Genomic DNA, 12,002 nt, shown 5'->3' on the forward strand with positions numbered 1-12,002 from the left:
CCAGTCCACACAGGTCACATGCTGAGGGCTCAGCACACGCCAGCCCACACAGGCCACACGCTGAGGGCTCAGCATGCTCTGGTCATACACTGTAGTCAGCACACGCCAGTCCACACGGGCCACACGCTATAGGACTCAGCACACACCAGTCACATGCTGAGGGCTCGGTACATGCCAGCCCACTCGGATCAAATGCTGAGGGCTTGGCACACAAGTCTCCACAGATCTCATGCTACAGGCTCAGTGTGTGCCAGCCCACACTGGTCTACACGGATCATATGCTCACGGCTCGGCAAACACTAGGCCAGCAGGTCACCATGGTGTGCTCAGTACGCGCCAGCCCACACGGGTCACGTGTTGAGGGTTCAGCATGTCAGCCCGTGCAGATCCCACCTGAGGGCTCAGTGTACACTAAGCTGTCCCCACAGAGGCCGATGACAGCTTTCCCCGGGGCCCCAACACACCATCTCACCACCACTCAGGCCCAGGCTGTAGAGACAAGTTATTTACTTAATATTATAACCTCGGGTCCTCCGTGCCCTGGAAAGGGGGTGGGCCAGGGGGCCAGGCCCAGCATGCATCCCCACTTCTTTGGGGGTTGATCCCTCCCCCAGCTCTGCTGGGTCCCAAGGCCACAGCGTCGGGCCAGTAGGGGCGGAGATAGAGGTGGGAGAGCAGCAGGGAGCCTGCAGGGGCCACAATGGGGCAGACAGAAGCAGGAGCATGGGGACAGGGGCCTGGACCCAGGACATTTGGGTCCGCAGGGGCTGTGCAGGCCTCAGCCTGTCCACTGGCCCGGGCCTCAGAGCAGGCGGCAGGCGTTGCCCACGCTGTCGGCGGAGGCATCGAGTTCATAGCTGTAAGGCGAGTCCCAGTCCCTCACGAACACAGCCTCCAGCTGGCTCCGCAGGCCGCCCCGTCCATTCTGGGTCACCAGCAGTGAGGTGCCTGCTGTCTCCGTGAAGTAGCTGCCGGACCAGTTGGAGGTTCCTGTGGTGTGGGGGGCAGAGAGTCAGGGCGCAGTGGGGGCCACCGGGCCCTGGTGTCCAGAGTCTTCCCTGTCCTCACCACCCCTTCAGCCGTCCTCAGGGCACTCACCGATGTAGGCAGCACGTTCGGTCACCAGGTACTTGTTGTGGTTGACACGGGAATATGGGATCCGGGCCTGGGCCTCGTCTGCAGGGACCACGAAGAGTTTCTGAGTGGGGAGGGAGAATGGGAAGGAGTGTGAGACACTGGGTGGGTTGAGAGACGCACCAGGGTCGGGGTCGGGGTGTAGAACGAGGTCTGTGAGAGTGGGGACTCAGTAAACCCTCGCTGAAAGAGAGGACCGAGTCACCTCATTTGCCACCCTCTTGGGTCTGGAATGGCTCCTCCTATTCGCCCCTCAGATGTCCCCTTCTCAAGAAAGTCTCAGGTTGGGGCAGGTGCTTCCTTTGGGCCCCTCTGTCCCGGCCCTGACCTCCTCCGTCTGTGTCTCCCCTGTCCCGGCCTCGCCCCAGCCCCGCTGCCTGCACTTCCCCTGTCTCAGCCGGACCCCTCTGCCCCGTGATCTCCCCATGACAACACAGCTCCCTCTGGTAGTCCTTGTCGGGTGACTCGGGAGCTCCGTGAGGGCTGTGTCCCAGCACTGCCTGCCCAGGGGCTAACGGGTGGGTCTGTGGCAGGTGCTTACCACCTGGATGTCCAAGTGGGTGTGGTTGTCACGCAGATCAGCCAGGGACAGCAGGAAGGCCCGCATGGACGGCTCCGAGTGGCCCCAGCAGCTGACCAGCAGGCGCACCTTGACACCCCGCTCGTAGGCGGCCCGTCGCAGCCCATCGTCAATGGTGGGCCAGAACCTGAGGTGGCGGATGTGGAGGGCGGTTTTGTCCACAGCCTCACCTTTACCCTCGGGGCTGCGCCTGGTCCCTGCTCAGCTTCTGAGAGCCCCCAAGCCCCCCCATCTCTGGCTCCCAGTTTCTGCCTCCTTAAACCCCACGTTCCATACCCCCCCGTTTCTGCCGCCCAGATCCCAATCCGACTATTTTCTTGTCCACTGCCCCCACACAACATTCTTTGGTCTCCCAAGCCCCAACATTCCCCATCTCTGGACCTCAGTCCCTCCTTCTTTTCGCAGATCAGAAACCCCCAACCCTGCTGTCTCAAACGCTAATACTCTCAGCCCATCCCTGTTCCCCAAACACCAAGCCCACATCCTGTTTCCAGACCATGCTCACTGCTTGCCAGCTCCTGAAACTCTCCACCCCCTGCCTCACACCTCCAGTCCTTCACCCTGGCCCCCAACTCCAGTATTCCCATCCTCTCCTCTGGCCCCCCAGACATCACCCCATCTCCCCGTAATCCCACCCCATTCCTCTCTCAAGTGCCCAGGCCTCTTCTGCCTCGTCTGGCGCTCGCCCTCTATCTGTCCCGTTGCCCGAGCCCCCCGTCCAGTTTTCTGAGCCTCATCACTCCCTGTCCCGTCTCCTCCCCCACTCGCCACGGCTCCCTGTGCTGAGCCCTGTCCACGTGCCCGGCGGTACCTGCGTGGGTGGGAGAACTCCATGGTGGGCAGATAGCTCATGACTGCAATGTAGATGAAGCTCCGGGCGCTGTCCACCACGCTGAGCAGAGCCTTCAGGTCTGGGGTGCGGCCACTCGGACACAGTGGTGGAGGAGCACTCTGGGGGTGAGGGGACAGTCAAGACATATACCCTGCTGCCAAGGACACTGTCACAGTGGACCCCGTGTTTGGACAGCTCACTTCGAGCTGTGTCCTTTGGAGCTCAGAGTCCTCAGGCTCCATGAAGAGGAGGGATAACTGCCTTGCCCATCTCGCAGATGAGGAAACTAAACCTCAGGGAGGGTAAGCGACTTGTCTAAGATCACAAGCTGGTAAATGGAGTCAGGATTTGAACCCAGGCTGTTTGGTTCCAGAACCTATGCTCTAACCAGGGAGTTCTCAACATATGGGCCCTGGTCCAGCAGCATCAGCCTCACTTGGGAACTTGTTAGAAACACAGATTCCTGGGCCTCGTACTGAATCAGAATCCCGGGTTTTAATAAGCCCTGCAGGTGATTCTGGTGCACACTCGAGTTTGAGAACCTCTGTTCTCATCACTTTCCTTCTCTGACTGGCTCACAGCCTGGCCCCAGTGAGCATGCCTCAGGAGCCCAGTTGGCCCGCTAAGCCCTTTCCCCAGATCCCTCAATCCTCACGACAGCCTGTGGGGTGATAAGTGTTGCTACCAGCCCTACTTTCCAGATGAAGAAACTGGAACGCTGAAAAAGAAAGTGGTTGTAGGAACCGTAATTCCCCGCGGGTCTCAAGATTATTATAGTAAAGGTTCCCAATAAATCATGCTTCCCTGTGTCCATCCATACCTTTGTGCTGGGCTTTCCACAATGACTCTGGGCCTGGCCATGAAACTTGCTCCGGCCAATGGGCCACCAGCAAATGTGACATAAGCGGAGGCTTGAAAAACACTTGTGCATTGGAGTCGGCCTTTTGGGCACATGGCTGCCACATGAAGCAGCCAGGGCTAGCCTGCTGGAGACGTGTGACTCAGCCAACAGCTAATACCAATACCAGATGTGTGAGCAAGGCCCTCTCACACCAGCCAAGCCCAGATGAGCCATTTTCGCCATCCAACTTCAGAACAACAACAATAAAAACAACAGTGCTCACTAAATGTCCCAGCACATGAAAATACCTGCTGTGGCCAGATGACTAGAGACTCAAGTGGGAGCAGAAGAACCACCCAGCTGAACCTAGCCCAAATTGTTGACCCACAGAATTGTGAGCAAATAATTTTTGTTTTAAGCCATTAAGTTTCAGAGTGATTTGCTGTGAAGCAATAAATAATTGATAGATTCCCATTCCTCACATTTCTACCTTTAGGGAACTCCATCAGATAATTTCCGCCCTCTCTACTCTATGCCTCCTCCCTCATTCCAGCCCTGGGGAGACAGCATGACTTTGGGGTACCTGGGAGAGGTCAGGAAGAAACTAGGTAGGCAAATGTGGCTCAGTTGCTGCCCCATCTCTGCCACTTCTTAGCTGGGGGATTTGGGGCAACTAACTTTGTTCCTCTGTACCTCAGTTTCCTTATGTATAAATGGGACAAAAATAGCACCTATCTCCTAGGGTTGTGATGAGGGTTGAATGAACAGATCACCCAGCACAGTACATGCATGCGGTAAGTACTCAATAAGAGCCAGATATCATTACAATTATTAATAATAATAACATCATTATTATAGTTATTATCATTATTGCAAAGACAGCAGAAGTAGCAGACAGGCATGTCCTGGCCACAGCAGGTATCTTCATGTGATGGCACATTTAGTAGGCGCTGTTTGTGCTTAACGCAGTCAGTGGCTAACCGAAAGTTTGGAGGTTCAAGTCTACCTAGAGGTGCCGCAGAAAAAAGGCCAGGTGATCTACTTCTGAAAAATCAGCCATGAAAAACCTTATGAGCGCAGTTCTACTCTGACACACATGGGGTTGCCACGAGTTGGTGTTGACTTGATGGCAACTTTTTTTGGGGGGGGTTGTTTTTATTATTATTGTTGTCATTGTTCTGAAGTTGGGTCGGGAAGATGGCTGACATCTCATGGAGTTCCCTAAGTCACCTGTCCCATGTTACTCACAGTTGAAATGTGGCAGGGCCAGAACTCAAACTCTTCTCTATCTGGGCTTTTAATTATTCTATCAGCCTTCCATGCTGGGCAAGGTCCAGAGCTCTAGGCCGCCCACCACAACAGTGAAAATTTCCGCAGCTAAAAACAGTAGCTGCTTGTCTACAGTGCTCAGTAGCTGCTGTGAGCAACAGCCAGCGCTGCCCAATAGAACTTTCTGCAGTGATGGAAACACTCTATTTCTGTGTTGTCCAATATGGAAGCCTCTAGTCACATGTGCTAGGAGCACCTGAAATGTGGCTAGTGCAACTGAGGAACTGAATTGTTAATTGTAGTTCATTTGAGTTAAATTTAAAGAGCTGCATGAGGCGATACTGGGCAGCACAAGGCTAGACCAATGGCTCGATGCCCAGGAACCCAGATGGGCCTCACCCACCAGCCCTAAGAGGTTGTGAATATCAGGATAGACCCATTTTCTAGTTGAAAGCAAGGCCTAGGGAGGTTGAGGCATTGCCCAGGCCCCCAACCAAACACAGTGACAGGAGGTGACGGCCAATGGTCAGGACACCCCCTCCCCACCAGTCACTGGGCAGGGCCAGATGGAAGCCGTGAGCAATAGGGTGTGGGAGGTCCCCCTCCCCAGACTCACTGCCAGGTAGGCCAGAGCAGGGGTTCCATTGAGGCAGATCTCCATTGGTGTCTCTTGATTGTAGCGGGTATCATAGGGCCGGGGCCAGGTTGACGGGATGGAGCTGCCTGCCTGGCCCAGGAACCAGTAGGCCTCAAAGATCTTGGTCAGGTCACGAGCCAGGCAGCTGCAGTTGTACATGACCACGCCCAGCTCCTTGACCTGTGGAGGGCAGCGCTGAGCCCAGGAGTAGTGGCCTGGTGCCCACATGACAGGGACACCCTCAGCCCCTCTGTCTCCAGACCCCTCTGCGACTCAGTCCATGCCTCTCTCTCCTCTATCTGGGGTTTTAGTTATTGTATCAACCTTCCATGCAGGGTGAAGTCCAGAGCTCTGGGGATCAAGGGGTACCCAGGCTGCCCACACCAACAGTGAAAATACCAACGGCTAAAAACAGTAGTTCCTTGTCTAGAGTGATCAATATCTGCCATAACAGCCAGAGCTGCCCAGTAGAATTTTCTGCAGTGAGAGAAATTTTCTACATCTGTGCTGTCCAATATGGTAGCTTTGGTCCAGCTCCCGCTGGCCCTTGGTCTCCCCTTTCTCTGGCCCTTGGTCTCCCCACCTTCTCTGCCCCTCAGTCTTCCTCCCTTTCTCTCTGGCCTTCGGACTCCCCCTCTCTCTGGCCCTCAGTTTCCCCCCTATTACAGACTGAATTGTGTCCCCCCAAAATATGTGTTGTAAATCCTAACTTCTATGCCTGTGGTTATAATCTCTTTTGGGAATGGGTTGTCTTCATTATGTTAATGAGGCAGGATTAGTGTAGGGTGTATCTTGAGTTAATCTCTTTTGAAAAAGCAGGCTAAAGAAGCAGAGATAGGGGAGGAGAAATGCCAGGCTAGGTGAAGATTGCCCAGGAGAAGCAGCTCAGAAGAGACAAGGACCTTCCTCCAGAGCCGACAGAGAAGAAACCTTCTAGAGTCAGCACCCTGAATTTGAACTTCTAGCCTCTTAAACTGTGAGAAAATAAATTTGTTTGTTACGGCCATCCACTTGTGATATTTCTGTTATAGTAGCACTAGATAACTAAGAATTTGGTACCAGGAGTGGGGTTCTTCTATAACAGATACTTAAAATGTGGAAGCAGTTTGGAATTGGGTAATGAGTAGAGGCTAGAAGAGTGTTAAGGTGCCTAACAGTAAAAGCCTAGATTGCCTTAAAGAGACTGTTGGTAGAATTATGGACGTCAAAGGCAATTCTGGTGAGGGCTCAGAAAGAGGTGAGCAGAGCTATACAGAAAGTCTCCATTGTCTTAGAGAAAACATATGGCGCCAGCAACAGAATGTTGCTAGAAATATGGATGCTAAATGTGCTTCTGGTGAGGCTTTACAAGAAAATGATGAACAAGTGATTGGACAATGGAGGAAAGGCGACGCTTTTTATGCAGTTGCAAAGAACTTGTCTGAATTATGTTCAAATATTTGGTGGAAGGTAGAACTTGCAAGTGATGAACTTGGATATCTGGCTGAGATTTCTAAGCAAGATTTTACAAGAGCTGCGTGGTTTCTCCTGGCCACTTACAGTAAAATGTGAGAGGAAATAGACGGACTTAAAGATGAAGTGTGCAAAATAAAAACAGGACTTAAAGATTTGGAAAATTCTGTTGTACAAACTAAGGACGCGTGTCCTAGAATATTCACCAGAACGTGGCTATACAATCTTTTGTTAAAGAGATTAAGCCTGTGACTGATGGATCTAACCAACTACCACAGCAGAAAATCCATCAGCTTAGACCAAAGTGGGCAGAGAAATAACGAAAGAAAGAACGCTGTCTGCCTCTTGAAATTCTACAGGCAGGAAGCAGGCCAAAGGATCTACATCTGATGTCCTCCAAGAAAAGGACCATCCCTGGAGCAGCTCGAAGATCAGCAGAATGGTTGGAAGGAGCAAGGGAAGCAGGGCCTTCTTGGTTTCAAAGAGTGGGGCCATGGTCTCCTGGATCTCAAAGAGTGGAGCCAGAGCCTCCTAGGTTGCAAAGAGTTGGATCTTCGCCAAGTCGGTTCCCGTGTGTGGGGCTGCTGTTAAGGTGTGCCAGGGGGATAAGGCTGCTGCCCAAAGCTGAGGGAGCAGGGCTGCCATACCCAAGGGGCACAAGAACAGGGCCTACCAGGGCCGACAGGATGGGGTCACCGCTCAGATGGACTAGGAGAATGGGGCCATCCAAAGCCAAGGGAGCAGAGGTGCCATCCCAGTGGGCCTGAAAGGTGGAGCTGAAGCCCACGGCCAAGGAGCCTCCACCCAGAATCCAGAGAGCATGACCATCACCCAGATTCTGGAGGGTGGAGCCCTTGCCCAGATGGTTCCAAAGAACAAAGGATTATTTTCAAGCCTTGAAAACTAATGTAAATTGTTTTGCTTGGTTTTGGATTTGCTGGGTGCCTGTCATCTCCTTTCTCTCTAATTTTTTCCATTTGTAATGGAAATGTCTACTTGTGCCTGTTCCACCCTTGTACTTTGGAAGCAGATAACTTGTATTCTAGATTTCACAGGTTCACAGATGAAGAGGAATTTTGCCCCAGGATCGAATATGCCTAAAGTCTCACCCATATTTGATTTAGATGATTCAGAAAATGAGATTTTGGACTTGAAGTGGATTTAAGACTTTGGGGATGATGTGATGGGGTAAGTGTGTTTTGCATGTGACAAGGACATGAATTTTGGGGGGGCCAAAGGATGAAATGTTACGCATTAAATTGTGCCTCCTAAAAATATGTGTTGTAAATCCTAACCTCTATGCCTGTGGCTATAATCCCATTTGGGTGTGTGTTGTCTTTGTTATGTTAATGAGGCAGGATTAGTGTAGGGTGTGTCTTGAGTCAATCTCTTTTGAGATACAAGGAAGAGAAGCAGAGACAGAGGAAGAGAGATGCCAAGCCACGTGAAGACTGCCCAGGAGCAGAAGCTCAGAAGAGACAAGGACCTTCCTCCAGAGCCGAGAGAGAGAGAGAAAGGCTTCCCCTAGAGCCAGCACCCTAAACTTGGACTTCTAGCCTCCTAAACTGTGAGAAAATGAAGTTCTGTTTGTTAAAGCCAGCCACTTGCAGTATTTCTGTTATAGCAGCAGTAGATAACTAAGATATCCCCTCTTAGAAAGGAAAAGTCCTGGGATGGACATGAACTTGACTCAAGACAGTCTAAAATCTTGAGTCAAGTTTTTGAAAATCATATTCAGTTATTCCAAAGTTCCTGGGTTCCTGAAAGGGTGTATGCTGTTGCTCCTGCCTGCTCCCTTTATCCAGCCAGCTTCTACTCACACTTAGGACTCAGCCTGAACGTTTCCTCCTCCAGGAAGCCCCCTGTGACTGCCCAGACTGTGCCTGCTATCCTCTGGGCACCCACAGCCCCTGGGCTTCCCTCATCCCTCTGGTGGCAAACCTGTCTCCCCATTGGAAAGGAGGACAGGCACCAGGCATGTCTCAGTCACAGCTGTATCTTCAGCATCTCCCCACAAAGCTGGTGAGATTAGCAGCTGGGAAATATTTGTTGAATAAGTGAATTAATGTCCTCTCTTACTTCCACATCATCGATTAAGCCCTTCCTTCTTCCGGGTCTCATGCTAATTCCCACTGATCCTTCAGGTATCAGATCAGTTATCACGTCCTCTGGGAAACCCCATCCTGATACCCCAGGTTGGGTCCAAGCCCTGACCCCTCTGCCTGCACCTCCTCCATCCCATCCCGATCCCTCCTGTGCCTCTCCTGTCCTGGCCCTGACCACCCTGAGATGTCATGTGTGGTGACAGGCCTGTCTCCTCCATTGGACTGGGAGTTCCAAGAGATCCATCTGTTAGCACCATGTTCCCAGCATCCCCCAGGACAGGGCTGGACTTGGAACAAGCACCAGGGGACGCATAATGAAGGCCAAATGAATAATGAAGGTCTTGAGTGCCTTGTGGAGGGGCCGGCAGCTGCCATCAGGGATTGGAGGGACCCCCAGCCTCCTGTGAGCAGGGGAGGGCAATAGTGGGCTGGATTCGGGGATGTTTAGGAGTATGGTAGGAGGCAGGAAGGAAGCTGTTGCAGAGACTGGGTAGAGAGGACTCTGGGATGAGGAGGGAACGGTGGGAGGCCAGGCACCCCTTGGGGCAGGCAGTGGCCTAGAAGGGCCAGTGGGCAGGATGTAAGCAGACCTGGGTCAAGGAGCGCCAGTCCATGTTGGCACTGCCGAGGTAGAAGTGGGTCTGGTCCACCACCCAGAACTTGGTGTGCAGGACGCCGTGGGTCAGCTTCTGCATGTCCACCATGCGGACCTGGGCACCTGTGACCAACGGGGCAGAGGTGGGGTGGTCAGGGGCGGGCTTGGCTGGTCCAGGCCCGGCTGCCCTGGCCGCCCCCGGCTCACCACTCTGTAGCAGAGCCTGTAGGTCGGCCTGTGGCTGGGGCCCATTGGGCTTGCTCACGGCTATGCGGACGTTCACACCTCGGGGTACCAGGGTCTGCAGCTGCCGCAGGATCTCCTCGCCCTGGGGGGAGAGGAGAGCTTCAGTGGGGCTCGGCCAGCCCGCTGCCCAGCCCTGCACGGCCTCCCTGCGGGGTTACTTTAAAGTTAGGCTTCAAGATTTGATGAGAGGTGAGCCTATTTCACACTGAGCCAGTACACCTAGGGACAGCTTTACAAGTTAAGATCCCAAACCTGTTTTAAATATTGGCTCCTCTGAGCTCCCTCCCCGCAGCCCCCAGAGCCTCCTTGCCACTCCTCCACCTCCTGGGGACCTTCCCGAGATCCGGCAGGCCTTGTAGGATGCTGGGGGCTAGCTCGGGCTGAGTGTCCAGGAAGGCATGGGGCGAGGCATGATCACACCCACAGTAATAGTGACAGCCAACAATTCACTGGCACCTACTGTGTGCCAGGCCTGTTCTAAGGCTCTCACGTCTGAACACACTGAATTCGCACGCAGCCCTGAGGCCGGTCGGATTACAATCCCCGCGGTACAGGTGAGGAAACCGAGACGTGGAGAGCTCAGTGGTGGAGCGGGGTTTGAACCCACGCTGTCTGACTCCGTCTGTCACGGGAGCCCATGTTGTTTTGAACTTTTGGAATTATGTTTTCAGGCAATCCTCAAGGAACCCTGCGATGTCAGTGAGCTGTACGCCCACTGCTCACAGAAACAGACAGCAGAGGGAGGGAAAAACGGAGAAAAAAAAATCATCGTCCTTTTCGACAGGAGGAATTTTCCACCTAAGCTATTCCTTTGCAGACCTTGATGCATTCTGTTGTTTTTCATTTTGTGTGCGGAACCGAAACAAGGATGTAACAATAGCGAGCCCTTGTCACGGGCTGACCCTGTGCTGGGGCAATGGGCTAAAGATCATGCCAAAACCAAAAAAAAACCAAACCTGTTGCCGTTGAGTTGATTCCAACTCATAGTGACCCTACAGGACAGAGGAGAACTGCCCCATAGGGTTTCCAAGGATCAATCAGCCGGTGGATTTGAACTGCCGACCTTTTGGTTAGCAGCCAACCTCTTAACCACTGCGCCACCAGTGCTCCAAAAATTGCACAGATGAACCCATTTCATCTTCACCAGAGCCCTAAGTGGCAGATGCCAGAGACTGGCCCATTTTACAGATAAGGAAAGTGAAGTCCAAGAGGTGAGGTGACCTGCCCAAGGTCACACAGCTGGGAAATGGTGGCCTGGCCTGAGACTGGGCTGTTAGTGGCTCCACTCTCCCATTTCTTTGTGGGAGGGGATCAGGGCTGCGTAGGAGTGAGCAATATCTGCCAACCTAATCCCTCGTAACCAAACCCGCGCCCTGCCATCCTCAGGCCTCCAGATGACCGTGACAGACACCCTGGGGCCAGAGGGCCGTTGTGAAGACAGCTGCTTCCAGACACCTGTGTCCAATCAGCTGTGTGAGATAGGCCTGCTTGTCTCCCAGGCTGCAGGGTGCATACCCTACCCCCCACTCTGTGCCTTTAAGGGCCCAGGCTGCCAAGTACCTGCTGGGCAGAGGGCTCCTGGGTACGGGTGTCATTGTTGGTGAGGGTCCAGTAGAAGGAGGCAATGTCCAGGCTGCTGTGGGCACCGGCGAGCAGGCTCAGCCAGGCCTGGCTGGTGGAGGGGTTGTCCACAGAGGTGTTGGGGAATTCCAGGCCCTCGGGAATGCTCTCCACCAGCACAGCTCTGGAAGACGGAGACGGGGATGCAGTCAGCCACAGGGGTGGAGATCTGCCCATGGACATGGATGGAAGACTGTGTGCATGTGTTCCATGATTCTGTGTGAAAGACATGTGTGCATCCATAGACACGGATGGGAGATTGTGGCTGGGACGTGTGTGCGTGTCTGTCCGTAGATGTGGGTGGGAGACCGTCAGGTGCGTGTTCACGGATATGGATGGAAGATTCTCCATACATCTGCGTGTGTTTATCTGTTAACAGATGTGGAGGAACGACTCTATCTGTATGTGTCTAGGTGTATATTGGAGTCCCCCGGTGGCGTAAACGGTTAACACGCTCGGCTTCTAACCAAAAGAAAGGCCTGGCGATCTACTTTCCAAAGATCAGCCATGGAAAACCCTATGGAGCATTTCTACTCTGACACACACGGGGTGCCACGAGCAGGAGTCGATTTGATGGCAACTGATATGTGTCTGTGTGTCTGTCCACAGATGTGGATGGAAGACGGTGTGTGTGGACGTCTGTGTGTGTCTGTCTGTCCACAGATGTGGATGGAAGACGGTGTGTGTGGAC

General features: G+C 53.3%; 1 protein-coding gene across 1 annotated transcript in view; it reads right to left on the bottom strand.

The window, feature by feature from the left end:
- Positions 1-296: 296 nt before the first annotated feature.
- The window catches only part of PLD3 (phospholipase D family member 3), a 12,947-nt gene continuing 1,241 nt past the window's right edge, over positions 297-12,002 (bottom strand). Inside the window, exons 4-11 of the mRNA XM_023725635.1 lie at positions 11,252-11,435; positions 9,653-9,773; positions 9,441-9,568; positions 5,273-5,473; positions 2,526-2,665; positions 1,676-1,841; positions 1,099-1,198; positions 297-990 (exon numbers count right to left, since the gene is read on the bottom strand). Coding sequence (XP_023581403.1) covers positions 803-990; positions 1,099-1,198; positions 1,676-1,841; positions 2,526-2,665; positions 5,273-5,473; positions 9,441-9,568; positions 9,653-9,773; positions 11,252-11,435 — 1,228 coding nt within the window. The 3' untranslated portion in view covers positions 297-802. The remainder of the gene's footprint in view (positions 991-1,098; positions 1,199-1,675; positions 1,842-2,525; positions 2,666-5,272; positions 5,474-9,440; positions 9,569-9,652; positions 9,774-11,251; positions 11,436-12,002) is intronic.

This window comes from Trichechus manatus, unplaced genomic scaffold (genome assembly GCF_000243295.1).
Source record: "Trichechus manatus latirostris isolate Lorelei unplaced genomic scaffold, TriManLat1.0 scaffold00338, whole genome shotgun sequence".
NCBI lineage: Eukaryota > Metazoa > Chordata > Mammalia > Sirenia > Trichechidae > Trichechus > Trichechus manatus.